The sequence below is a fragment of the Podarcis erhardii genome (genome assembly GCF_964252035.2).
Source record: "Podarcis erhardii genome assembly, chromosome: 16".
Taxonomy (NCBI): Eukaryota; Metazoa; Chordata; class Lepidosauria; order Squamata; family Lacertidae; genus Podarcis; species Podarcis erhardii.
In genome coordinates this window covers 37,857,016-37,884,703 of record NC_138514.1, presented here as the reverse complement: position 1 = coordinate 37,884,703, position 27,688 = coordinate 37,857,016, and the positions used below count along the sequence as shown (strand labels likewise).

General features: G+C 53.8%; 2 protein-coding genes and 1 long non-coding RNA gene across 11 annotated transcripts; 2 read left to right on the top strand and 1 right to left on the bottom strand.

The window, feature by feature from the left end:
* Window positions 1-1,258: 1,258 nt before the first annotated feature.
* Window positions 1,259-27,429, bottom strand: LOC309331720 (apoptosis-inducing factor 3-like). 9 transcript variants are annotated; one of them, XM_081844168.1, is made up of 20 exons: window positions 27,405-27,429; window positions 25,714-25,976; window positions 11,055-11,127; window positions 9,779-9,888; window positions 9,583-9,692; window positions 8,767-8,811; window positions 8,544-8,625; window positions 8,339-8,451; window positions 6,831-6,917; window positions 6,302-6,393; window positions 5,991-6,121; window positions 5,670-5,785; window positions 5,292-5,363; window positions 5,116-5,179; window positions 4,293-4,369; window positions 4,096-4,213; window positions 3,654-3,752; window positions 2,946-3,021; window positions 1,937-2,041; window positions 1,259-1,835 (listed from the first exon to the last, which is right to left on the bottom strand). In XM_081844168.1, exons 3-20 carry the CDS (start codon window positions 11,117-11,119, stop codon window positions 1,799-1,801), a joined length of 1,599 nt encoding a protein of 532 aa, XP_081700294.1. In that variant the 5' UTR covers window positions 11,120-11,127; window positions 25,714-25,976; window positions 27,405-27,429; the 3' UTR covers window positions 1,259-1,798. The 9 variants fall into 9 exon arrangements, with proteins under 9 accessions (XP_081700294.1, XP_081700293.1, XP_081700288.1 ...); XM_081844167.1 differs by having other exon boundaries at window positions 11,055-11,124; XM_081844162.1 differs by lacking the exons at window positions 25,714-25,976; window positions 27,405-27,429 and adding an exon at window positions 23,168-23,330.
* LOC309331812 lies at window positions 14,820-15,519 on the top strand. The gene is made up of 2 exons (XR_014151983.1): window positions 14,820-14,950; window positions 15,151-15,519. It is a non-coding gene; the product is annotated as an uncharacterized lncRNA (long non-coding RNA).
* TLCD2 (TLC domain containing 2) lies at window positions 17,435-25,694 on the top strand. Its single transcript, XM_081844274.1, is given in 5 exon segments — window positions 17,435-17,631; window positions 17,633-17,803; window positions 17,897-17,979; window positions 20,759-20,841; window positions 23,652-25,694. Coding segments are annotated over 5 exon segments (888 nt in total). The 5' UTR covers window positions 17,435-17,449; the 3' UTR covers window positions 24,021-25,694.
* Window positions 27,430-27,688: the final 259 nt, after the last annotated feature.

Sequence of the window (27,688 nt, the reverse complement as noted above, 5' to 3'; positions counted from 1 at the left end):
CAAAAATGGCAGCTCCAGGAGGGTTAAGGGAGGAGCTCCACTCCTCTCCCTCCCCAGGAAAGGAGACCCTGGTTGGGGCCTCTAGTCTGCTGGGGGAATTCCCCTGGGAGCAGAGGGCCACAGAGGGTTGGCAAGCGAGGATAGGTGGGCATCCAGCCACCTCCGACCCTCACAGATACTTTCGCCCGCAAGTGCAGTTGTGTGGGGTGGGGGCCCCGGGGGCCCAGCAGTAGCGGAATGCAGAATGGGAGCCCCACCACCACAGCTTGGGGGGGGTAGGGGGCCTGGCCTTCCCACTGTCTAGTTAAGGGGCCCAGTGTATCTCCCATGGCTACCCTTAGCAGCTGAGACATAAGGGGGGGGGAGGATATTTGGCGTGAGGGGTGTCTCTGGCAGGGGAACAGGTGAAAGGACAGGCTAGCCTCCCCCCACCCCTCTTCTCAGCCAGGATCCTGTGTCAGCTTATTTGGTCCAGTTCTGCTTTCCTGCTGGGAGCCTCTTCTAAGGAGATCTCTTGTCTGCTTTAGCTAAATGAACTTGGTCGGAGTTTTTAGAAATGGTTATTGTGGGGGGGGGGTGCAGGGTCCTTCCTACAGCTAAAAGAGAGACTCTCTTGCTGCAGAATCAGGGGAACACCCCTCCCTCCTGCCTGGCCCTCAAAGGTCTGTCCTAGGAAGAACTCCCTGGAGTTTATACCTGGGACCTTCACTGCATGCAAAGCAGATGTACATGGGGGCACCCCTCCTGTGCAATACAGATGCCGAGCTGCTCTTTGCAGGTGTCTTTCCTCTCCTCCCTCCTTAAGATGGTTCTGTAGCAGAGGCTTCCCCACCCCCAAACTGGTCATAGAATCATAGAGTTGGAAGGGATCCCTGAGGGTCATCAAGTCCAATCCCCTGCAATGCAACAAAATCTCACCTTCCCGCATGTCTTTCTGCCTGGAATGGCCCAACCCTGCCTGACACTTGCCTGACTGGTGATGCAGCTGAGAAACTGGGGAGCCAAGGGGGGGCAGGGCCTGCCTTGGGCCGCTTTTCCCTCTGCCCTGGTGCCAGGGAACCTCCAGTCAATGAGGAAGTGAGCCGGCCAGAGTGCAACCAGAGCTGGGGCAAGAGCACCCTCTGCTGGCCAAGCGTGGAACTCCCTGCCTCTCGCCATCTGAGGAGGTGTGGGCTTAGTGGGGGCGTCTGTCTGTCAAATCTCCTTAAGGGGGATCCACTTGCAAAAATCCTATTACATTAAAGGCTCTCACCTGGAGTTCTTTTGGACAAACTGTTTATGAACTCTGCTATAGTTAATTCGGAACAAAAGTGGCAAAGCCCTTCATCATATCAGAACAAATATTACATTTTGCAAGACCTACTAGGCAGCTGCCTCCTCTCCACAGAATCTAGTGTTGTCTGCACAGGCCGGCAGATGTTCTGAGGGGTCTGAGGAGAGCCCCTCCCTGGAGATGATGCTGATGCTCCACCCCTGAGCTGCTGCAGCCCCTTCTCCCCCCCCCCAAAAAAAAACATGGTATGGGGGCCCTGCTTGGAAGGAGGGTGGGACATCTGGAGGCACCACAGCTCAGGCACTTTTTCTTGGCCTTCAACACTAGCAGAGAGGGCAGCTTAGATCGGAATTTCAAAAGTTTGTGAGAAACCGAAAGCTAACGTGAGTTTTAGGAATTCTTTTAGGCAAAAATTAGAAGCTTCAGTGCCTGTTAGGATCAAATCCAGCCTCTTTTTTCTCAGCAGGGGTAGGAGCCTCATGGCCTCTCCCTGGCCCCGATCCTGGCATGGGGTGGGGAGAGAGGTTAGGCCTTCTCTGGTGGGGCTTCTTCATTCATCGCCCTGAAAGGAAACAAGATGGCTGGGGTCACCCAAACAGAGGAAGCGTGGCCCTGGTAGGGGTCAGCACCTGTGTTGGGGGGGGGACCCCTGACGCAACTTACTCTGCCTCATCCTTGGTGATGATCTTCCCCGAGTCCAGGACCTCGGCCACCATGGCCACCATGGGGTCAAAGTTCAGGCTGGCCACTGCAGTCACAATGCCATCCCTGCGCAAGGAAGAGAGAGGGCTGGGTCAGGATGGTTCCCCCCTCCCTCAGGATCTTTCCCATCAGCCCCTGCTGCCTGACCCGTCTTTAAGGAGAGATTCTGAGGAATGAACCTGGGACTTGCCAGCAGCAATGTCCCCCCCCCCGCCCCCAATGACGGGTGCCACTCTGACAAGCCTCTGCCCAGCCCCACCCAGAGCAGAATGAGTCCTGCATGATTCCTGCATCGCAGCGGGTTGGCCGAGATGTCTCTTGGGATATTTCCAGTTCTAGGTTTCTATCGGCAGAGGTGCTCTTTCTGAATCTGTCAGGCCCAACGTAAGAGGGCAGGATTGGAGAACACCCCTCCCCCGCAAGGTGGCAATGGATTCGCATCATCCCTGACCAACAGCATTTAGGGGACTCCCCCCTTGCTGTCTCCCCTTCCATGCAATAGGCGTTAGAATGCACATCAGCCTGAGAGGTGGGGGTGGGGAGAAAAGGGATCTCTCTGCCCCTGCCTTGAGACAGTTTGGAGCGTCACCAGCATTAATGCTCTATCCTTAACCCCCACCCAAAGAAAATGCTGTTTTATCGATCAGAAAATGCTATATTGTCGATTTAGAAATAATACGATATGCCTTATGCTGTAATTCTGATGTTCAGCTTATTTTTTAGGTTCCGTTTTGCTGACCGAATTTCATAAATTGCAGTTGTTTTACTGATTATTAATTAAATGGTTTGTGCTGTACTTGTTCTGTTCTGTTATTGTTGTTCATTGTTTTGTGAGCCACTTTGGGTTTCATCTGAATGGAAAGCAGCACAGAAATGCAACCAATCCAATCCAATCCAAAGCTTCTCTGCAGCGCTGGGCATGGGGGCGTCTGCACTGGCAACTGGGGCCCCTGCTTGCCCCCTGACTCACCTGATGTAGAAGATGAGGAACTTCTCCTGGCTCAGATCTCCCTTGAGCACCGTCTCGGTGTAGCCGATCCCGCAGCCTGTCAGGCAAGAGGGCAGCAAAGTTTTGGGATCCGACAGGATACTTGGCAGGGAGCTGGCAGAGGGCTGAGACCCCTCCTGGACACGAGGCTCAAAGCTCTAGGATGGCATTCTCTAGGTGGTTTATGCAGATATTATGTTTTTATATTTTGCTGGAATCCGCCCAGAGCGGCTGGGAAAACCCAGCCAGATGGGTGGGGTATAAATAAGAAAACTACTATTATATTTCATAAAATTCATATAGCGCTAGACTAAAAAAACCCAGACAAACTGCCAAGTGGATTTACTAAAAGATAAAAACGAGGAAATGAAGAAAAAGATGCGGCAGTGCTTTAAAACATACAAAAGTTAAAATGTTAAAACAGGTTAAAAATCACCTCTACTCTCTAAGCACCTGGACAAGCTTGTCTAAACAAGAATGCTTTTAGCAGGTGCCAAAATGAGTACAGCGAAGGCTCCCGCTTGATATCAATAGGCAGGGAGTTCCAAAGTGTAGGCGCTGCCACACTAAATGACTGGGTTCTTACAGATGTAGGGCTGGGATTATGGGGCACCACCAGTTGGTTGGCTCCTCTGCCTCCTGGCGGCTTTGGGGCAGGAGGCTGGTGTGTGCCCCGCCCCCCTCGCCTACCTGCGTAACGGATGCTCTTGGCCTGCAGCTTGGTCCAGAAGAAAGGCACCGTCTGCAGCTTCTCCTGCCTCTGCAGCATGTTGAGGGCAGCCACGCGGCCTGTGGGGGGAGAAGGAGAAGTGGGGAACAGCCCTCAGAGGAAGGATGGAGGGGGGGCTGTGGTCAGTCCTCTAGGGATCACTCTGAGGACACAGCGACTGAGCAGGGACAGCTGCCCCCACCCCTTTCTGGCTTTTCTTATGCTCCGCCTGCCTGCCCCTTCCTCAAGAAAGCAACCCTCTGTTCTCTGTGGTCAATAAGGACTAGAAACCTGATGTTTCTTTAAGAAGAAACACATGCAAGCTCTAGGCGCTGGGCAATTAATTCTGCAAACGCTGTATTTGGGCTGAGGGGGCTGCCCTGAGGGGTGCGCACATTCCTTCCCCACTCCTGCAGTGCCTACCGTGGGCTTGGGCGATTTGCCAGTGGCAAATGTCGATGTTTTTCCCTCCGAGCAGAGCCACGGGGAAGGAGGCCACGTCCCCAGCAGCGAAGACAGAGGGGGCACTGGTCTGCATGAACTGAGGGGGCAAAGGAGATGGTGGTCAGAGATGGGGAGGGGACAGAGGGAGGGGGGGGTCCTCTGCATCTTCCACCTACCAAATCCACGACGACGGCACCTCTGCGGTCCAGCACAATGGAGCTGTCCTGAAGGAAGCTGGAATTGGGGGTCACTCCTGGGAGGTGAGAGGGGGGAGTGAGGTGGTGGCCATGCCCAGCTGGCACCAAAGTGCTTTTCCCTGGCCTCTAGCCTGGCATTGCTGAAGCCCTGGCCTGATCCCTCCTTGCCAAGCCATGTGACTTACAAATTATTTTCTGTGTGTGTGCTTATTTATTTATTTGCTTGTTTAAGGGGAACACTAAGCTCTCCCTTTCAGAGCAAGATTGTGACCCTGCTGGGCTCTGAACAACTGGCATGACATGCTAGAAATCATTGTAGCTAAAACAGCAAAGGATAGGTAATAATAATAATAATTTATTATTTATACCCCACCCATCTAGCTGGGTTTCCCCAGCTACTCTGGGCGGCTTCCAACCAAACATTAAAAACAACACAGCATCAAACATTAAAAACTTCCCTAAACAGGGAAGTTGTCTTTTAAAAGTAAAATAGTTGCTTATTGCCTTGACATCTGCTGTACCACTGAAGATATTTTTATTATTCTGTGCCGAGATATTATTCTTGAAAAATAAATAGAAACATACAGAGAAAGAAAGAAAAATCATTCCAGTTCTGCAATGGGTGGGTGGCAAGAGCACCGAACCTTGTTGCCAGAGTGTGCAAAGGGCTTCCAGCTTTTTTGGGTGTGGGGGGAGGAGAAAACACCACCATCCCCGTATGTGGGGTACAGAGCCGGGGCTGCCTGCCCTGCTGCTCATGGGGGACAGCGCTCCCTCCATACAGCCCGACCCTTCAACTCACCTATTCCCACCATCACCACATCTGTGAGGATCACCTGCCCGCTGCTCAGAAGGACCTGCGTGACCTGGGGGTAGGGAAGAAAGAGGAGGAAGGCAGCTGTGATTTGAGGACCTGCCAAGCCCTCAGCCTCCCGCTTTTGTGGTCGCTGAGCTCAGCCCCTGCCCCCCCGAACAGACCTTTCCTCCTTCGCCTTGCAGCTCTGTCACCTCTGCCTGCAGGTGGAACTTCACTCCCTGCACCTGAAGCATCTGCAGAGGTGGAAGGAGACACAGGTGTTGGCCTTGGAGCACCCAGGGAGGGCAGGCAGCCTGCACCTTCTCCTGGGATGCAGCTACTACACTGGGAGGGTCTGGGGTGGGCGTCACAGGTGCCAGAAAATGCCCACAAGAAATTACCCCCCACCTTCTATTTCTCTTTCCAAGAGGTCGCCCCATAACCCAGCCTGGAAGAAGGTCCAATCCACCATCAGAGCATGCCAAGCAGGCACTCTGGTCCTGAGCTCCCCCCTCTTCCCTCTCTAGAAATCCCTCTGGCTCCATGCCTGGGCTGCTCACCTTCATGGCCACGTGGCCCACCTGGCAGCCCAGGGCTGCCTGGTATGGGCACTCTGCCCTCTCAATCACCTCGATGCAAGCGGCTTTGCCCACGAGGCTGGCGGCCACTTCCATGCCTGCAAGAAGGAGAGGAGGTGCCTCACTCGGGGGGCCTTTTTGGGGAGGGGGTGCAGGGGGGAGAGGCCAGCTGCGTCTCTTTGCTCCTAGGCACCTGCTTCGCAGAAGGTTCCTTGGAGCCAGGCTCCTGCAGCTGCTCTGTCCCTGCCTTCCCCCCTGCTGCTTGCCGGGCCCACCCAAACTGAGCGTGCCTGGTTTCCATACCGATGAAGGACGCTCCCACAATTGCCACCCTCTTGCCCGTTGCCAAGCGCTGGATCCGGCTGGAATCTTCAGGGGTGAGGAGGACGCAGACGTTCTGGAGGTTGGCGCCTGGGCACTGGAGACGCCTGGGGCTGAAACGGGGGCAAGAGGAGAGGGGGCTGAGCAGGATGGCTTGGCTTATGGTAGGGGCAGCGTTCAAAGCTCCCATTGTTCTAGGCACGTTTTGCGACAGGGAATTTCAGTAGCATGAGCAGTTTCTGAGCTCTGGGCGCAATACTGGCCCCTTGTGCCTGGGAGGGGGCAGTGCCTACCTGCTGCCCGTGGCAATCAGCAGGTGGTCGTAGGTCTGCCAGGTCCCGTCACTGAACTCTGCCCTTTTGCCATCCAGGTCCAGAGATGCCACCTGCAGCCAGGCCAAAGAGAGGACCCAAAGTGGGACTGTGATGGAGGGAGGGGGAATAGACAGAGTCCTAGAGCAGTAGAGTTGGAAGGGACCCCAAGAGTCATCTAGTCCACCCCCATGAACTAAATCTGCCCACAACATCATCCTCCGTTGAGCCTTTGACCACAGTCCTTAAATGGCCTGGGGAAGAGCTTGGGCTTTAAGAAAAGCCTCATCCTGCAGGACAAGGGTCAACACTGCCAGCTCCTCCTCATCCTGCCTTTCTGTTTGTCCTTTCCATTGTTCTGAAATGGGGGCACCCCATTTTGCAGGGCATGAGACCCCCTCCTTATGCAAAGGTGCAGGGGTTTGTGTGGCATCATCCATGTTAGTGGGGGGGGGTCTCCTTTCAGTGTCCTAATCTCCCCCCTCCCCTCACAGGTGGCAACACCACTCACCTCTTTCTCCATCCAGACTTCGATGCTGTGAGCATCCAGGAAGCTCTGAGACCGCAGGTAGATGTCTGTTGCTTTGGCACCCAATGCCTATGAACAGCAAAGGAAGGAGACCTGCTTTATACCAGTGTTATTTTTGTTGTTTTATATTTATAAAAGCAGAGACATCACCTAGCCAACAAAGGTCCGTATAGTTAAAGCCATGGTTTTCCCAGTAGTGATGTATGGAAGTGAGAGCTGGACCATCAAGAAGGCTGATCGCCGAAGAATGGATACTTTTGAATTCTGGTGCTGGAGGAGACTCTTGAGAGTCCCATGGACCGCAAGAAGATCAAACCTCTCCATTCTGAAGGAAATCAGCCCTGAGTGCTCACTGGAAGGACAGATCCTGAAGCTGAGGCTCCAATACTTTGGCCACCTCATGAGAAGAGAAGACTCCCTGGAAAAGCCCCTGATGTTGGGAAAGATGGAGGGCACAAGGAGAAGGGGACGACGGAGGACGAGATGGTGGGATAGTGTTCTCGAAGCTACCAGCATGAGGGAGGCAGTGGAAGACAGGAGTGCCTGGCGTGCTCTGGTCCAGGGGGTCACAAAGAGTCGGACACGACTAAACGACTAAACAACATTTATTTATACTCTGCCTTTCCCCCTGACGTGGAATCAAGGCAGCTTACAGCTAAAAACACTGGGGGAAAACAATAATTTTAAAACTCTTAATTTTAGTTTTTTTCATTTAATTAATTCTAAACTATAGAATTAAAACTATACCTTTCGATGGATCTATATAATCTATTAAAAGATACAAATTACTGCAATAAAAACTTCACAGCACCAGCCCTTTCATTAAAAAGCAACCGAAGGACTTCAGCTGCTGGTGGAAAGACAGCAAAGAGGGAGCCTGTCTGGCTTCAATAGGCAGGGAGTTCCAAAGCTGCCTGGGAGAAGACACCTTTGAAGACTGGGAGCGCCCAGCTCATCTCTCCCCAGCCCAGCAGTCTTCTAAAGCAGGGGATTTAAAAAGTGGTGGGGTTGACTGGGTGGGGTTCCTGCTAAAGGGCAGTATAAAAATGCCATCATGTGGCAGAGGGGGTGCCCATCCTTTTGGGCAAGTGGGCACAGGTAGTGCCTTGGGCACCAGCCACAAAACGGCTGCCATGCAGAATGTGGCATCGTACCCCACTAAACAACTGTCCTGCCTACCCTGCACCCGGGCAACCTTATGCCTGCCCAGAGAAGGCCAGTGCTTCCTGCTGGTCCTGGGTGGGCAGATCCCACCATACTGATCCTCTGTGCCAGGAAAAATGGGCAAGGCAGGCACACCACCCTCTCAGTTCTAAGAAATCACTTCAACGGTGCCTCCACCTCTTGCCCTGTAACTTTCCTTCTACGGAAGCTAGAGACAGCCTCATTGTAAAAAACAAAACCTTGGGTGATCCCTGGTGTAATGAATGAGGGGCAAAGAGACTTCCCATCCTCAGCCCCACTGCTCATGCCCCAGGCCCCCCAGGCACCTTGCTCAGCTTCGTCTTGTCATAGGGCAGGTGGTTCTCCCGGGTCACCATGACGATTCTGCCAGTAAAGCCCTCCTGGCGAAGGATCTCGGCGCAAGTCAGGGCTGCGGGGCCTAGGAAGGAGAGGGCAGCCAGGTGAGCAGTGATGACACTTTGGCACTCTGGGTGACGCCCCCCCCCCCAGCCTTGGCCCTCCTGGACTCACCTGCCCCCAGGAGCAGCGCCGTCTGGCTGTTGAGCGGGTTCCGTTTGCTCATGGGCTTCACCCTGTGGCTGCTCTCCAGGTCCTGCCAGAAAGTGGGGGGCAGGTGGGGAGAAGAAGGGTGTGAGCCTGGGATGTGGCTGGGCAGGAGGAAGGACAGGTAGCCAACACCATGGCACCCCTGACATCCAGCCTTGAGAAGGGGAGGGGAGTCAGAGTTCCTTACCTTAATCTTGGCCGTGACGTACACATGCCCACCGTCCACAGTCACCTGCGGAGACCCAAAGGATACTGACTGGAGCTTGGACAGCAGAGGGTTAATGGGGCTGCAAATATCCCTTGATGCTCTGTAGGAAGTGGGCACAGACATCTTTTGGTGGCTCTCTAACTCCCCACACCCTCCACCGAGGAAAATCTGAGGTAACTGAGGGCGTGGGGTGTCTCTGGGGCAGGAAGCCAGGGGGAGAGCAGGAACTTTTCAAGGAAGACCCAGAGAGAGACGAGGTTTCTGGGTCTCTGGGGAGCCACCTCCCTCCGGGGATCTGATGGGGAGCAGTGGTTTTTGGGTGTGTGAAGCTGTGCCTGCCGACTCCACCTGTGCTCACCTGTATACTGGTAAGTGAATGCAATTGCCAAAATGCTTGTAAGTCTCCTGTGACTTTTCCTTCCAGAGGAAATCAAAGCCCAGGCGAGTCGTTTGTGGGACTTCTCACCCCCAAGGGAAGTAAGTGGGGCCACGTGGAGCCATCCTCATTCCCACTGCAGCATTTGTGGACTGGCCTCCCTCTACTGAGGCTGACCAAAGGCCAGGATTCCAGCTGCCACAGGCATTAAAACACACACTGATTTATATGCTCATTTTGGCGCCTTCACAGCTGACTCAGTTGAGGCTGACTTTGGTTGCGGCCACCAAAGGCAGCTTATAGCCACAATAATTCACATGGCACAACTGAGTCAGATCCTTGGTCTACTAAGCTTAGTATCCTCTACTCTGACCTGCAAGGAAGCCCCAGCAGATGGGGCAGTCAGAATCAGAGCGCACCTTGAAGGATGTGAGGCAGTCCAGGGTGGGGTATTCCTCAATGTCCCCCGTCTTGAGGCTGAAGCAAGCCCCGTGCCAGGGGCAGCGGATCCGTCCCCGTCCCAAGTAGCCTGGAATTCAGAAGGAGAGACCAGCTGAGCAGGAGAGAGAGAAACAGGCAGGGAGGAAGAGAGATGGGAGAGAGGCACTCCCTTACCTTTGATGAGGGGGGCTCCGGCATGGGTGCACCTGCTCCCTAGAGCGCTGAACTGCAGATGGTCCCTCACGAGCAACACCGGGTGCCCAGCCACCTCCACCTCTCGCATCCTGCAAGTGGAAGGGATACAGGTGGCCCTTGAGAAGCAGAGGCTCCTTCTCCCTCCAGAAGCCTATTTTTGGGAGAGTTCGGTGATGCTCTCCAGAGGAGTTTCCTAGGAACTGGACTCCCCCAGCCCACACATCCAAGGGAGCCAGGGACTCTAGGGTTTAGGGTCCAAAGGAGTCCTGCAGGCAGGCAGGCAGGGATTGTCCTGCTGCCAGTTGCCCTCCCCCTTGTCCAATCTCCTGCCTCCACAACAGCAAAGGCCAGAGGGTCAGGACAGATGCTCCAATCTCTTTGTTGACTCAGAGCTCCAAATGCACCAGGTCTGCAGGCTGGATGATTCTGCACCGTTTGCAAATGACAGCATGTCTAGCTTGCTGTGAAACGAGCTAATGTGAAAGCAGGAAAAGAAGCCTTTGCTGAACCTGAGCTGCCAGACAACTCTGCAAGGCCTTGGAGACATGTGCAGATGGGTGGGGAGGCTTGTATAAGACCCGAGCAGGAATTATGCAAAGGCCTTTGCATAACATGCAGGCTCATAACATGCCGCCTGGCTCAGCTCCTGTTCTGGGCAGCCCGATGGCTTAAGAAACCGTAATGGAAAAGAATGAATCCCATGCACAAGGCCAGGATACATATATTGTAAAAGTGGGAAGGGAGGAGGGGAACTTGGCAGCCTTAAAAATGTGTCCTCCCCCCCCCCATCCAGATACTCTGCAGGTCTATAAAAGGGCAGAACTGGGAGGGGCTGGGTAGCCAAGCAGAAACAGGAGGAAAAGGAGGCAGAAGTTAGTAGCAGGAGGTCTGGGTGGGGGGAGCGGGGAAGGAAGGAAGGAAGTCTTCCTTCGGGAGAGGGAGGGGGGGAGAGAGAGAGAGAACACTTCCCTGTGTGTGTATCTATATCTGTATCTATATCAGCCCACAGCTTTCAAAGACTAGACAGATCCATGCAGGAAAGAGAAGTCAGTCATTGGTTATTAGCCTCAAGAACTTCATGTGGAACCTCCAGGGACAGAGGCAGTCTATCCCTGAGCAGCTGGGGAGAAGCGATAGGAAAGGGCTGTTCCCTCCGTGTCTTGTTTGGTGGTCTTCCATGGTGGCACTGCTTCTGTTCATACAGCCAAAACAAACGCAGCAATGCTTTTACCGCTTCCCTGCCGTCTATACTCACTCTCCGTCATACATGTCGTCCTCCTGGCAGACCTGCTGTGTGACCACCGTGTCTCCCCCTTCCATGGCTCCTGCTGGAGGCCCAGAAGAAACAAGGTCAGGCAGAGAGCACAAGGGCAGACCCTCCCTCCCTGAGCAGCCTCTCTTGTCTGCCCCCCACCCTGGGACCTCTCTCAGCAGAATGAGCGGTGAGATGAGTGGGTGGAAGCACCCAAATCCACCCGGGCCACACCCCACTTCATTAAGTCTGCATTAACATTGCCCAGCTGCACACTCCAGGCAGTGAGTTCCACAAGGCAGGACTCAGTCAGAAGGAAAGGGAGCGAAGCTTGCTTTTTTCTGACATCAAAGACATTACATGAAACATTATCTCTGACAATGATGACACCAGATTCCCTCATGTTGCGTTTGTAAAAGAAGAGAGCCCAGGGCAAATCAACGCCTAATTCCTTGCTAGAAGTCGGCTGGCAATGCAGAGAAAGCACTCCACACACTCTCAGAGGCACTCTCTTCTTTATTAGAAGACACTATCCTTTCAGCTCCAGTAGTGATGTATGGAAGTGAGAGCTGGACCATAAAGAAGGCAGATCGCCGAAGAATTGATGCTTTTGAATTATGCTGCTGGAGGAGACTCTTGAGAGTCCCATGGATTGCAAGAAGATCAAACATATCCATTCTTAAGGAAATCAGCCCTGAGTGCTCACTGGAAGGACGGATCCTGAAGCTGAGGCTCCAAGACTTTGGCCACCTCATGAGAAGAGAAGACTCCCTGGAAAAGACCCTGATGCTGGGAAAGATGGAGGGCACAAGGAGAAGGGGACGACAGAGAACGAGATGGTTGGATAGTGTCTTCGAAGTTACAAACATGAGTCTGACCAAACTGCGGGAGGCAGTGGAAGACAGAAGTGCCTGGCGTGCTCTGGTCCAGGGGGTCACGAAGAGTCAGACACGACTAAACGACTAAACAACAACAATCCTTTCAGCTGCCAAGCACCTTGTGGTGGCTCAGCCCTCAGCAGTTTCTGATAACACCCAGCTGACAGCCCTGAGTTGAGAGGGGGGCTCAGCTCCGTGGCAGAGCTCACTGTTCTGCATGCAGAAGACCCCAGGCCAGCCCCGGGAAGTGTCTCCTGCTGAGAAATGACCCAGCAGCTGGTGATGGCGAGACAGGCCCAGTCCTCCTTTGCCTGGGACCAGAGACAGAGAGAGAGGCTGCCTGGCAGAGGGAGGCAGGCCAAGTAGAGATGAGGGTTGGGCAGGCCTCACTCTTGTGGGACCTACTTTGTGCCCTCTGATTAGGACCCCCAAGCTCTACCAATCAGAGTCAGGTGCAAGAGACAGGCAGCTATGGCGTGGGAGAGGCAAAGAGGGCAGGGGAGCCTCCAAGCACCTTCTGAGCTAAGGGCCTTTGTTCTCAGTGGCAGAACCGTTTAATTTAATTTTATAAAATGTATACACGACTTTGTAAAAAACAAACAAACCTCAGAAGAGTTAACAAACAGAATATGATGTGACCTCACAGCCCTCTCCCATAAATCCGCTTTGAGGTTGGCTGCTTCTTACAATCAAGAAGTATATTTTTCATGAAATAAGCATGATGTAGGAACAAAGCCCCACTCCTGATCAGCATCTCCCCCCTCCCAATTCAGGAGCCTAACTTAGCACACCCAGTGCTGTTCCCCTGTTTCATTTTACTGCAGGGCACTTGGGAGTCCCTCACCCCAGCTTCTCTCCTCCCGGCTCCTGGGGGGCGTCTTTCCCAGTGTCACCTCCCTCAGTGCTCTTACCCAGCCGCAGCTGGTGTGGCCAGTGTCCTTCTACATCTCAGGCACCTTCTGGTGTGCTGCTTGCGTGTGGGAAGGCAAGAGGATGTGCCTGGGGGAGGGAAGCCACTGGGCCGGAAGAGGCAGAACCAGGTGCTTCGAGTGCCATCTATTTATTTTTTGCGAAATTATTCCTGAGCCTTCAATGGCAGCTCATCAAATACAACTTTTTATCAAGGGACCCTTTCCCTGACACAGAAACAAATGGCACCATGACAGAGTTTGCCAGCCTGGCGCCCAACGCATGTTTTGAACTACAACTCCCATCAGCCCCTAGGTCATCACCACTGGATAGGCTAACAATTGGGCTTGGATTGGAGGGATCTGGGTTCAAATGTCTATCTGTTGATTGGAGAACCTTCAGCCAGCCAGCCTCTCTCTCTCTCTCTCTCTCTCTCTCTCTCTCTCTCTTTCTCAGCCTACCTCAAAGGAGCGTTACAGATAGGTAGCCGTGTTGGTCTGCCATAGTCAAAACAAAACAAAAAAATTCCTTCCAGTAGCACCTTAAAGACCAACTAAGTTAGTTCTAGGTATGAGCTTTCGTGTGCATGCACACTTCTTCAGATACACTGAAACAGAAGACAGGGACCTTCTGTTTCAGTGTATCTGAAGAAGTGTGCATGCACACGAAAGCTCATACCTAGAACTAACTTAGTTGGTCTTTAAGGTGCTACTGGAAGGAATTTTTTTATTTTGTTTCAAAGGAGCGTTGTGAGGGTTCAATGGCTGCTGTTACAAGACAGAGAGACAGTGCATAGAAACATAGGAAGCTGCCTTATACCAAGTCAGACCCTTGGCCCACCTTGCTCAGTAGTGTCTCCAATGACCGGCAGCAGCTCTCCAGGGCTTCAGGCAGGGGGTCTCTCCCAGCCCCACCTGGAGAGGCCATTGGGGATTGAACCTGGGCCCTTCCGTTTGCAAGGCGACATTCTACCCCTGGGATGCTGCCTTCTAACAACCTGCCTGATCACCTAAGCTAGGATTGTGGCAGGCAGGGAAAGGTCTTCCTCATTGCCAGAGACCCTTCCAACAGAGCAGAGGGAAACATCGGTGGCTGCCCTCCAGATCCCCTCAGCATCCTCCTCCTCGCCCCTAGCTATGAGCCCAGGCTGGCTGCGGAGAGCCCAGCAGGCAAGGCCAGGGAGGAAGCAGCAGCCTCCCAAAGGCAAGACAGGTTCTCTGTCCCCAGGGGGGAAATGAGATGCTGGCCACCCTTCAAACTTGGAGGGAAGCCCCATCCCTTGTACCTCCTTCAGCCTGTGCTGCCAGGGAGGTGGCCTGTGGTAGTGCCAGCGAGGCAAAAGCAAGTACTCACGGCCTGGGATTCGGTTTCCCTGGAGCTCAGCTGATCCGCCTGTGGCTCCTTCCCTCCCGGCTTCTCCTGGGAGAGAAGGTGGGCGTGAAGAGAGGCAGCTGGCCTGCTTCAACCAGTTCCTCCTCTCAGCTCCTGCCTCCAATGCACAGCTCCTCCACGGCTGTTGCTCTGCTGGAAACTGGGGCCCCCAGGGGCACCCCTGTTGCTCCGGAGGGCTGAGACCTGGAGAGGAGCTTCTGGATCTCCTTAATCAAGGTGTCAGGAAGGGAGTGTGCAGACTGCCCATGGGGTAATGAGCAGCTGGGCCTGGGTGTGGCAGAGGCTTGGCAACTCCTACATCACGTGCAATGAGGCAGGAGTTGCTCCATCCATTTCAGGACTGTCTACGCTGACAGAAAGAGAGCCATTCCTAGCCCTCCCAGGAGATATGCCACTGGGGACTGAGCCCAGGCCTTCTGCATGCCAAGCAGGTGCTCTGCTCCTGAGCTACAAGGACCCTTCCCAAAGCCAGCCCAGCCAAGGACACTTCTTCTTGGACTTGCAGCCTCAATCCTCTTCCTCTCCAACTTGGGGGAGGCGAACAGTAATACTGGAGCCCAGGCTGTTGGGGCCTAACTGCAAACCATCTCTCCGCTGCCCCTACAATCTTTGGAACTCCCTGCCTATTGACACCGGGCAGGTGCGTTCGCTGCACTCTTTTCGGCACCGCTAGAAGTGCTTTTGCTTCGACAAGCCTACCCAGATGTTTGGAAAGTTGGTGTGAGTTTTGATCCATTTTTAATCCCTTGTTATTTTAGCTTTTCAAATTTCTTAACTCATTGCTGCTATATTTTCTTAGTAATAATTTCATTGTTTTATCTCTTCTGTAAACCAGCTTTGAGGTGTTTTGGTTTTTTAAAATAATAATCAAGTGGCGGATAAATTTTATGAAACAACCAGCAAAACTTTCATTTGTATAGACAAGCAGATGTGAAGAAGGTGGACAGGCCTGTCTGATGGAGGATGCGGAGGGGACCCAGCAGGCAGATAGGGAGATGGGCAAGATCCTGCTCTCTGGTGAGAACAGCCTCTGAGTCAGCAGGAAAAAGGGAGAGGCAAGTCCTGGGCAGAGGAGCAAAGATGCAACAGGTTGGTCCTCTAATGAATGATGAGTCCTTTATTGACTGAGTCCTTTATTAGAGCCAAGTCTGCAAGTCTGGTGTTGCAACAGGGACCCGAGAGTGACTTGACTGGCTCTGGTATCGCTTGGAGAAGCACGAGAGTGTGCATAAAATTAGTGTTGCCAGAGGTTGGGTGTCAATTTACAAAGAAAGGCATAGCTTAATAAACATTGGCAGAAAATTTCTGGCATGGCCTCCCCTACAAGTTGCAGAGAAAGCGATTGGGGGGGGGCAAGGGAAAGCCTGGCCATGAGGCAAAGCAATAGCAAAGGATGGCACCCAAGACTACGGAATGAGTTTGCTGTGTCAGTGGACAAAGATTAGGCAGGCATTCTCTGGAGGGCTGTTAGCCTTAGGAACGTAGGAAGTTGCTTTCTACCTCAGAACATTGATCAGGGCCTCAGACAGGGACTCCTTCCCCAGCCCTTCCTGGAGATGCTCCGTGAGAGTGATCTGGGGAACTTCTGCATGCAAAGCAGATGCTCTGTCACTAAGTTCTGGCCCTCTGACCCTTGGCCAAGCCTGTGGGGAAGAGCGCATACTCAAAGTGTGCCCTCTCACTTTCTCATATGCACACACAGGCTGGTAGCATCCCCACTATTTGATGACTGGAGAAAGGTAGATCTGAATGCCCTTAAGAGCACTGGGCTCTCCCACCCCAAGCTTAGTGCTGATTTTATTTCTTCTTTTTCACCTTTTCTTCTGCCACCAACATTGTCTAAGTCTGGGAGAGGGCAGACAGATTTGCCTGTTTTCCCCTCCCTTTTGCCCCCAAACAGAGCGTTCTGCGCTGGCTGGGAGTGATGGGGGTTGTGGTCCAAAGCATGTGGCGGATTGGCACCAGACTGGCACAGGCTGGCATGGTGTCCGCTTTAGCAACGCTTCCCACGCAGTTTGGTGCCTGAGGGAATTTACATGCGCCTTTGCTCAGTCAAAACAACACAGATTTTTCTCAATCTGTTACAGGCTGTACTCAAGTGTCAAAGTAATGAATGGGCATCATGTCCTGAGGTCCGTTAATTTCAAGGTATCTACTCTTAGGTATCTACTCTTCTCCACGATCACTGGTATCTACTCTTCTCCACGATCACTGCAGATGGTGGCAGCAGTCACGAAATTAAAAGATGTCTGCTTCTTGGGAGGAAAGCAATGACAAACCTAGACAGCATCTTAAAAAGCAGAGACATCACCTTGCCAACAAAGGTCCGTTTAGTTCAAGCTATGGTTTTCCAAGTAGTGATGTATGGAAGTGAGAGCTGGACCATAAAGAAGGCTGATCGCCGAAGAATGGATGCTTTTGAATTCTGGTGCTGGAGGAGACTCTTGAGAGTCCCATGGACTGCAAGAAGATCAAACCTCTCCATTCTGAAGGAAATCAGCCCTGAGTGCTCACTCGAAGGACAGATGGTGAAGCTGAGGCTCCAAGACTTTGGCCACCTCATGAGAAGAGAAGACTCCCTGGAAAAGCCCCTGATGTTGGGAAAGATGGAGGGCACAAGGAGAAGGGGACGACAGATGATAAGATGGTTGGACAGTGTTCTTGAAGCTACCAGCATGAGTCTGACCAAACTGCGGGAGGCAGTGGAAGACAGGAGGGCCTGGTGTGCTCTGGTCCAGGGGGTCACGAAGAGTCGGACACGACCAAACGACTAAACAACAACACTCTTAGATGGAGAGAACGAGCCATATCTACAAATTAGAGATGAATATTATTATGTTGGTAGGTTCTTAAGCATTTTCAAAATGACTAGGTGGGCAGACCCCTCCCCTCCCCTCCCCGGGTCCACTTCCCCCCCTCGCTGACCCTGCCCATTCCTAACCGGTTGGGTCTTTGCTGGCGAGGAAGGGGACGTCGGAGTACCCCACCACGGCATCCAACGCGGCTGGCGCTGCTGCTCCAGGGCGTGCCTCCCTGCCCCCGTTTCCCCGCTGGAAAGGGATCCCCGTGTAGTCCTGCCGCTGCCCGGCTGCGCTTTGCTTCTTGTGGGCGGCGGGAACCGGACCCTACAGGACCAAGTCGCTCCGGCCGCGTCACTTCTGCCGCCGCTGATCCCGCCCGCAGCGCCCCCTCCCGTCCCGTCGGGGCGTGCCCGTCGCCATGGAGACGGGCTGGCCGAGGAGCCAATGGGAGGCGCGCCCGGGGGCCCGCTTGGTCCGGCGGCTCCTGCTGCTGCGCCCGGGCGCAAAGGGAGCTGGAGGCGCCGCCGCCGCCGTCGGGGGCAGTTCTCTGGGGCGCGGCCGGGCGAGATCGGCGGGGCTCGCGGCCCGCGGGCAGCCCCTCGATGGATCTGCTGGTCCTGGGGGGGTCGGTGGTCGCCTTCCGGCTGCTCAACGGCGGCCTGGAGCGCCTCGTGCCGCCGCCGCCCTCGGCGCAGCGCAACCGCTGGAAGTGGCGGAACATTTGGACCTCCCTGGCGCACAGTCTGCTTAGCGGCTCGTGGGCGCTGCTCGGGTGAGTCGGGGGCCGAGAGAAACTGGGCGGAGTTGGGGGAAAACGGAACACCGCGCGCTCAGGGGTCTCACGGCTCTCGCTCTCCTTTTCCAGCTTCTACTTCCACCCGCAGATGGCGGAGGACCTCATCGACACCCACTTGCCCGCCGCGCACCACCTGCTCGGGATCTCCGTGGGTGAGTGGCCGCCAGAAGGGGCAGCAGCAGGAGGAGGGGTCCCCGCCTGCAGCCGACCCCCGCTCCTCCTAAGCGCTGACCATAAAAGACGGGCGGGCGGGAGTGTGTGAAGCCCCACCCGGTGGGCACAGTGGTCGGCACTCTGTGCGCACCCAGAGGCACTTTGCCCACGATTCCCCGGTCCCAGAGCTGATGTGGGATTGAAAATGGGCCCTGGAAGCTGAACACAGCGCTCTGGACCCAAGGAAGCCACAGAAGGACCTGTGTGTGAAAGATTGCCTTGGTGCCCCAGAGCCTTCCCTTTCAATGGCTGCTCTGCTTGCCTGCCTTTGTCCCCTGGGCCCAGTGGCGTAGCGTGGGTTGTCAGCACCCGGGGCAAGGCAAGTAATTTGCGCCCCCTAACCCGTGGATTTGCGCCCCCTAACCCGTGGATTTGCCCTAACCCCAGATGTTGCGCCCGGTGCGGCCGGCCCCCCCTGCACCCCCCACGCTACGCCACTGCCTGGGCCTGCAACCTCAGCAGCTGACCCACGGGGCGGGAAGCGGCTGGTGCCAGGCTATCTCCTGGGTGCGCCTCTCGCCACTTCCCTCTGGCAGGCACGTGACCTGGGGGCAAACAAACGAGCCCATTCTCATCCCTTGCTGCTGCCGCCACAGCAAATTCCTCTCCGCAGAGTTCGGCCTCGCTGCCCACCCCCAAGAGACAGAGAGTCATTGAAGCGCATGCAAAGCCCCCTTTGGGCCACTCCCCAGCCTCACCCCATGCAGCAGATCCGTTTCAGGGCTATGTCTGGCTATGTCTCCCCACCACTGACAGGATATAGCATGGTAAGCTTCCTCTAGATAGCAGGGAAACAGGGAAAGTCACTGGGACACTTGCTTTGGTTTACTTCCCACAACAGAAGCCTGCAAAGCAAGGCACAGAGAGGTGGCAAGCCTTGCCTGCTGTTTCTCCCCAGATGTTCAGTGGTAGACTGCCTCTGACCCTGGAGGTTCCGTGCAACACTATTGAGCACATAGCCAGTGAGTGACTTCTCACTCCTCCTTTTCAAACCAGGCTCCAGAACTGCACCTGACCGCAGGTCCCTGAGGATGGTGCCTGGGAGAGATGCGAGTGGCCCAAGGGGCTTGGGGGGAGGCCTTCCAGAGCTGGGCCACATGGCCTCTTTCTCTCCCCACACTCCAGTCTTTTGCTCCAACAGACATTCTTCCGGATCAGGAGAGAGCAGGGCACCCGCCTGGGGGAATTAGATTCCTGGAAGTGGAGATGCCCCACCCAGCACTTTGAGATTTTTTTGCCAGATACTCTTGAGGCAGGGGATGCCACGAGGAGGAACAGGAATGCTTCTCATGTGACTTTTAAAATAGTCGGCGGGGGTGGGGTGTTGTTATTCCAAGTCCCAGAGTCCTAGCCAAAGGGACATGGAAATGCCTTGCGGTTGCCAGCCTTGCTGAGACTGCTGCCTTCCCCTATTGGCAAAAAAACCTCATTTTATTTTTTGGCTGTGTGTCTTCACCTGCCTTTATCCCTCTGGGGGCACTCAGGACTGGGCTCTTGGCACTCGTGCCCATGTCGACGGGGAGGAGGACGTCCCGGTGAACAATTTGGGGGCCTGGAGGGGTTTCATCTTCTTAGCATTTGACAGAAGTGGGTGGAGAATCCTGTATTTCTATAGATCATTTATTTGATGCATGGGATTCTGTCTCGAAACATGCCCAAAGCAGCTTAGGAAGATCACCTTTAAAGCAACATATAAGCACAGCAGCCGGCAGTTAAAATTATGCCGCAACCAGAGACTCAGTTTTGGTAAATTGTAACTAAAGGCCATGAGAGCAGGCAGGTCCAGTCTATCAGAGTGGATCCTTTGTGTGAGTGATCCTGCAGGCTCTGCTGGTGGGGTTTGTCCTTGAGCTGTGAGAGGGCTGGGGCAGCTATGGCTTCAACCTGGATCATGAGCTTAAATCCCAGGACTCAGTCACAGAATACAGGCAAGAGCGCCTCTGAGCCTGTGCAGGTGCTGAGGCAGTATTCAGGTGGCATGGTGCAACTGCCAGTTGACCATGCTCATCAGGACGGCGTTTGTCAGCCTGGCCGGGGCTGATGAATGTTAAGACATCTGGAGGGCACCAGGTTGGTGAAGTCTGCTTGAGGAAAGTGGCCTTGAGCTGCCAGCCCCCGGGACCGGCTGCTGGGATCAGAGGCTGTCACCTTGGAGAGGAGAAGGGGAAGCGAGAGGCCTTCTCTAGGCTTGTCCCGAAGAGGCCCTGTTGTTTTTTTTACAAGGGGGGCAAAGGGCAAGGCCGGGAGCTTTTGAGGAAACAGCATTGTCAGGGAAACGTGGGCAAACAACCCTTGCCAGCCTCGTTCCCTGCCACTGGCCCTGAATGGAGACGCTAGAGCTGGGAGGGGGGGAATCTTTATCTGTCGGGTTAGAGGGGGAAACGCCCAGGCATCTGCTTGCCTGGGGAGCTGAAGAGACAGGCTGGGCCATCTTCCCCTCCCTGTATGCATGTTCTTAGCATGGGCTGAATCTGACCACTGCAAACTAAGCAGTCAGAGGTGGGGTAGGGTGGAAGGAGTCTGGAGCCAGGAATTTGGAGACTTTTTTTCCAGCCTCTTCAGCATCTTCATAATTTAATCTGTGGAAAGTTTAACACACGCCAGTCCTCGGAGGAGCACGAGGCCAAGCTCTGCACACTCCCCTCCTCTTTGGTCTGGTGTGTGTGTGTGTGTGAAGGGGCCTGGCTGCTAACGCTTTCTTTTCTGTTTCTCCCTCAGGCTATTTCGTGCAGGACTTCGTCGACATGATGTATCACCAGAAGATCCAGCAGTGCTGGGAACTGCTCTTCCATCACTCTGTGGTGAGTTCTGGGAGCACCTCTCCCCCACATGCAGTGGGAAGGGATTCTTCCTCCTCGCTTTATCTGCACAGGACCCTGTGAGGCTGGCAGAGATGACACCCAGTGGTCTCTCCTGGGTCCCAGTGCAATTATCTCACCCCTGCACCACACTTCCCAGGCATTAGCCAACTGGCTAGGAGAAATGAAGGTGCCTCAAATTAGTTCAGGGATAGGGCTCTCCGGGATTTCAGGCAGGCAAATCCCCAGATGGCAGAAGTTTATAAAATTATGCATGGCCTGTAGAAAAGTAGATAAGAGGAGTTTCCTCCCTCCCCTGTCTCATAACACTAGAATTCCTGGCCATCCCGTGAAGCTGAATGTTGAAAGATTCAGAAAGGATAACGAAAAGCCTTCCTCACAAACCACACTCACTCCTGCAGCAGGCAGGGATGGCCAACTTGGATGGCTTTAAAAGAAGATTAGAGAAATTCATAAAAGGGGAGAGGGCTGTCGATGGCTGTGCTCTGTCTTCCACATTCAGAGTGTTCCTGAATGCCAGTGTGGTGTAGTGGTTAAGAGCGGTAGTTTTGTAATCTGGGGAACCGGGTTCAAGTCTCCGCTCCTCCACATGCAGCTGCTGGGTGACCTTGGGCCAGTCACACTTCTTTGAAGTCTCTCAGCCCCACTCACCTCACAGAGTGTTTGTTGTGGGGGAGGAAGGGAAAGGAGATTGTTAGCCGCTTTGAGACTCCTGAAGGGGAGTGAAAGGCGGGATATCAAATCCAAACTCTTCTTCTTCTTCTTCTTCAGTTGCTGGAAACCACAGGAAGGGCTAGTTGCTCTTGTGCTTGAGTGCTGCTAGCAGGCATCCTCGTGGGGCACCTGATCCAGCAGGCACTTTGGTTCTGATGCTAGGCGAGGATTGTCAGCACCCGCCCCGTCCCTGAGCGTGTTTTATAATGATGTCTGTGCAGCTTACATAAAGAGAAGCTGACCTGTGCCTCCTTGGAGCTGGGCAGGGCAGGGCGTGCCATGCTTGGCTGCTCTCCAACAATGGTCTCTGGCAGCTCAGCTTCTTGGCGCAGCCCTTGGCTCAGGCCACTCGAGAAGGGCCAGGGGCTGTGGGGTCAGGCAAGCTGATACGCGCAGGGCTTGACTGCATGTGCTGGGTGGTCTCATTCCCCATTCAGACCCTGTTACTAGGAAAACGGGCTTCCTGCTCCTCCCGGTCCCTTTGCAAGTGGGCAAAGTTTGAAGTGGGGGGTGGGATGAGCGCATGGTAAGTAATCTAGGAGCAGCTGGGGGGGGCAGGGGGTAGAGAAGGCAAGGAAAGGAGCCTTCGTAAGGCTTTGCCCCAGTTTTCAGTCCCAAGGCAGTTCAGCCTCACAGCAGGTAAGGTGGTGGTGAAGGCAGGAGTGTCTCTGCACATGCAGACAACCTTTCGACCCACGCTGATTAAGCTGCCTGTCTGGAGTATGTTGGGGGGCAGTGTGCACCCCCCCCCCAGGCAGGCACCTCTCCTCACTGGGCTTCCATCCTTCTGGTGGCTTTCCAGCCCATTAGAAGCTGCTGCCAGATGGGTCAAAAGGCCATTTAAATAATACATCTAATTCAGGCAGAGACAAAGCTTAATCCCCAGGGGGCAGCTAATCCCATTAGGGCCTGTGCTGAGGACAGCATTGCTGGGAAGAGCTAGAGGACCCCCCCCCCAAAGAATGGATCTCCTACACACACACCCCCATTAAGAGAGGGGGATCTTGGCAGCTCCCCCTTCCTTCCTCTGCAGTCCTACCCAATCCACTGAGGTTTACAGAGGAGGAGGAGTCTGTCTGCTGTGTGATCCCAAGATCCTCCTCCCTCTCCCTGCCTCCCTCAGGTGCTGAGCTGTCTGGCTGCTTCTCCTCTTGCTGGCCACTAGAATTTTTCTGGACAAGGCCCCACTGCTTTTAACAGCTGCAAGACAGGTAGAAATTCAACAGGTGATGTAGGTACCACTGCCACATTTCCATGCAAGGGGAAAGCCATGTTTTTGCTTTGCTTTGCTTGCAGCTGTTAAAACCGCCTTATAAAAAACCTGAAGATTCAAACTGTTTTAGCTGGTGCCTGGCTTTGCTCTCCCCACTCCCTGTCCCTTTGGCTTCATGTGTCGTACTTTTCAGATTGGAAGCCTATGGGCAGAGACTGTCTTACTTTAATTGACTGTAGGTAAGCTGCTGTGGGTGCCCTTTTGCCTGATACAAATCCTGTAAATTAAATAAATCCACCACAGCACCCTTGACTGGCATTGACCCAGTCACAGGCACTCACCCTCTCCCCCAGCCAGAAGTGCCCTGCCTTCCTTCCTCACCAGGTGGATTCAGCCTCAGCCCCGAAGCTGCTCCCCAAAGTCTTCGTTGTAGGAAAATGATGTGACATGAAATTGGCTGGGGCTGATCCGCTCTCAGGCTCTCCAGGCTGGCCATCTTCAGCTGCTGCAGATGGAGAGGAAGGGGCATAACTGCGTGGACACCTGTCTTGCATGCAGAAGGCCCCAAGTTCAATCCCCAATGGCAGCCTCTGCAGTTTACAAGGGTCAGGAAGCTGGCGAACAGGCTCTCTGCCTGAGAGTCTGGTGACCCGCTGCCAGTCTGAGCAGGCAATCCTGGGCTAGGTGGACAGAGAGTGTGAAGGAAAGGGCGTAGACTGTCTGCTTTGCACGGAGGATGCACTCTCCAATGGCAGTCTCTCCAGTTAACAGCTGGAGTGGGAGAGACCTTTTCCTCAGCCAGAGACCCTTCAGAGATGGTGCTGGCTTCCTAACAGCCACTGCTCCCTTCTTGCCTCTCTCCCAGGTGATCCTCTGCTTCGGCTTTGCCTTCCTGGTCCACCGCTTTGTGGGCTTTGCCATGGTGGCCCTGCTGGTGGAGATCAACTCCATCTTCCTGCACCTGCGGACGATCCTGTTGATGGCTGGCTTGGCCCACACCACCTCCTACCGCTTGACCAGCCTGCTCAACCTGGGCACTTACGTGGTCTTCCGCATCACCACCCTGGCTTGGATGACCCGCTGGCTGGTGCTCAACCGGGAGAACATACCGCCCAACACCTACACCCTCAGCACGGTGGGCATGGCCGTCATGACTCCCATGAACATCATCCTTTTCTACCGCCTGCTCCGCAACGACTTCCTCACCTCCAGCCGGCGTGAGAAGGAGAAGTGACCACCCCTGGCTCCTCCCTCCCCAACAGCTGGCTGTACAGGCCACAGGGAGGAGGAGAGCAAGTCAGCAGGACAGGAGAGGAGAGCCAGAGGGTGGTCTTCAACATCTGTTTTCCAGGTTGCAACTGCCCCTCCAGCTGGGTCATGGAAAGGCCACCGCAGCCACAGCTGCAGCCGCATGGCAGGAAGAAGCTGCTCCTGGAGAGTCTCTTGGGACAGTGTTTGGGGGCCCTCTGGTTAGCTGGGGGGGGGGTCTTGGCAGCGGTCAAGGAATGTGGGCTAGCGGGAGAAGTAGCCAAGGATGTAACGTCTCCCTGCAGGGAGGGAGCTGGTTGAAATGACTTGGCCCTCACAACTGTCTGTGCTCTGACCGTTGTTTTTGGAACCTGCCTGCCCCCCCCCTTGCAGGGTGGGAGTTTCACTGCATCAGAGCTCCAGAAGGCAAGACCCCTTTCCGAACACCAACACCTGAGATCCAGGCCAGAGCAAGTGGCAGGATGCCAGGACCCCTCCCTTCTCCCTCACCCCTCTGTCTTGTTGCCTCCTGGCCCTTCTCTGCCTGCACATGAAAGCAGGATTGCCCTGGCCTCTCTTTCTCTCTGCAGAATATTTATCTCCTTGAAGAGCCTGTATGTGATCTGCCCTTCCATGCCGTGCTCAGCTGAGCCTCTCGGTAACTAACAGTCTGTAGGTGCATTCTCTGCAGGCAGGCGTGGGGGAGTGCCCATTGGCAATTGTCCTTTTACTATTCTCTCTTTTGAAGAGTTGCAAGCAAATCCCACTCTCCTCACCTCTCTCCAGGCTAAGCCAGGGATGCTGCCATGGCCAAGTTCTGACCCTGCTGGCCACCTAGATTAATCCAAGGCATCCCTGTGCCAGGGGACAGCACCACCTGGTTGTTCTGGATGCTGAGGGCCAGGATCTTTTAACTCTGCTAAGAGCCAAACGGCTTCCTCTGAGGCCTCAATATTGTGTAGACCAGTGGTGGCGAATCTATGGCATGCGTGCCAGAGGGCGCACTCAGAGCCCTCTCTGTGGGTATGTGCGCCATTGTCCCAGCAGGGCCGTAGCTAGGGGGTGAAACTGGTGCTCCAGCACTGCAGGGGGCTCCTGGCCGCTTCCAGCATGGTCCCAGCACTGCTAGGGCACCATTTTCACCTGAGGGGAGGAGGAGAGGAGGGCTCATGCTGGGAAACTGCTGGTCTGTCCAGGCCTCGATTTTTGATGTGTCAGGGCCTCCCGCCAGATTGTTGTTCCTACTCGGGAGTAAGCCGCCTTGAGTTCAGCAAGGTTAGACAAATTATCCGCATGTGTACAACAGCAAAAATCACATTAATTGTTCAAAAGCATGCCAAATGCAAACTTTTACCTTTCAAAAAAAAAAGTTGTTTGTATCATTGAAAGCACTGTTATTGTGGGGGTTTTTTAAGACAAAAGATGTTAATGTATGAGTTGTTTTTTCTAAACTAAAACCTCAGTATTCAGGTTAAATTGCCGTGTTGGCACTTTGCGATAAATAAGTGGGTTTTGGGTTGCAGTTTGGGCACTCGGTGTCTAAAAAGATCGCCATCACTGGTGTAGACAATAAGGGAGAATGCACTTACAAGAATCTTATTCTAACAAGGTGTATGGATATGTTTGCACAAAAGTAACAGAAATAAAAGAATAAAGTGAATGCTGGTGCTCGGTCTTACCTGGCAGGAGGGAGGTTCCTTGGCATCCAATGGGGAAGGAGGCTCCAAGTGGCCCTGAAGGTGGGGCTGGGGGAACCCAAAGCTGTGTTGCTGCTCAGGCCAGCATCATGGTTGTCCTGTAACACTGACCTTACAGGATGGCTATGCCACTGTCCTCAGGAGTTTGATCAGGTTTACAGATGGACAAGATGGCAGACCCCACGATGTAGTCACACTCCGAAAGATAGCTTTCTGAATTCAGAGGCCTTCCAACACGGCAAGAGCTGTAGGAAGACCCATGAAATGTCACAGAAGAGCAAGCTTTTGAGTGTTTCTGAACCCTTCATTGGGCTGGGATGGAGGATTCAGAAAGGCCCCCCTCTTCCCCAAAAGTAGAGCATAATGAAGTTGCCCCAGAAATTTGTAACAATTATTGAAATGGAACACAGGAGGCACCTTCTGCAGGTAAAGCTGGTCCTCTGCACTAAGTGTTGGGGCCTTTCCTCTGGAGACAACCTTGTGTGCGTCTCTTGAACAGGTTTCAATGGAGCTTAGCCCCAGGCAAGTGTGTCTACAACAGGGCTAGGGAACTGGTGGCCTTCCAAGTGGTGCAGGACTCCCACATCCCATCAGCATCACCCAGTAAGAACCATGGCTAGGGATTATAGGGACTGGAGTCCAGCTGCATCTGAAGGGCCACAGGCTCCCCATTCTCCTGCTAGAGGATATCCAGTAAAACTGAAGGGCAGTAGATTTTGGACAGGCAGGACATACTTAACACATCAGCCACTTACACGCCAAACATGTAAGGCACATTTCAAGAATCCTGGAAACCATTTACCTCTCACAGCTACAATTCCCAGCACCCTTGAACTACAGTTCCTAGGATTCTTGGGGGAGGGGGAAATGGGCTAAAAATGGGCACCCCTCCCCCTCATGTATGGCCAGTAGCCAGACCGGGGGGGGGGGTGAGAGCAGGAGGGGCCCTGCAGCACCTGGAAGGCCACCACCAACACACACGTTCCTGTAGCCCCTGGGAAACAGGGTGGCAGCCTCAGGCAGACCAGCCTCAGCAATTGTAGGAGACACCCAGGGCTCACAGGATAGAGAAGCCATAGTGGCTCCCCATACATAGATACATTTGAAATATCTTAAATTGAAATTGTTATTATGAGGGAGAATCATTACTATAGTACTGTTAAGGCTAATAGTGGCTGCCGTATTTTTTAAAAGTAAAGGTAAAGGTAAAGGGACCCCTGACCGTTAGGTCCAGTTGTGGTGGACTCTGGGGTTGCGGCGCTCATCTCGCTTTACTGGCCGAGGGAGCCGGCGTACAGCTTCCGGGTCATGTGGCCAGCATGACTGAGCCGCTTCTGGCAAACCAGAGCAGCGCACGGAAACGCCGTTTACCTTTCCGCCACCTATTTATCTACTTGCACTTTGATGCGCTTTCAAACTGCTGTTATAATTATTACCGTACTGTTTAGGTTAATAAGTGCCCGGAAGCTGTACGCCGGCTCCCTTGGCCAATAAAGTGAGATGAGAGCCGCAACCCCAGAGTCGGACATGACTGCACCTAACGGTCAGGGGTCCCTTTACCTTTTTTATTGTTTTGATAATTTTTAATTTTAAACGTTTCAAGGGATGAGTCATTACTACTGTTAAGGTTAATAATGGCTGATATATATATAAATATATAAAAATGTTACTACCTATTTCAACTTAATATTATTATTACCCGGGTGAAGTCTTACTATGAAGGTTCTTAATGGCTGTGTCTGTTACATAAATACAGGCCGGCGGCCATTGAGAACCTCCAGGCAACGCCAATGTCTCTCGTCACGAGAGCGAATCAGTTGCTCCTTTGACGGTGAGGGAAGATTCCTCTCAGGGCTTTCCTGGGGCGCCTCTATTCGCCTCCCCCGGCCCTGCTGGACGCGTTTATTTCTCCCCGCCTCCCCTCCCCTCTTTTCGAGGGGGTGGGGGAGATTGTGGT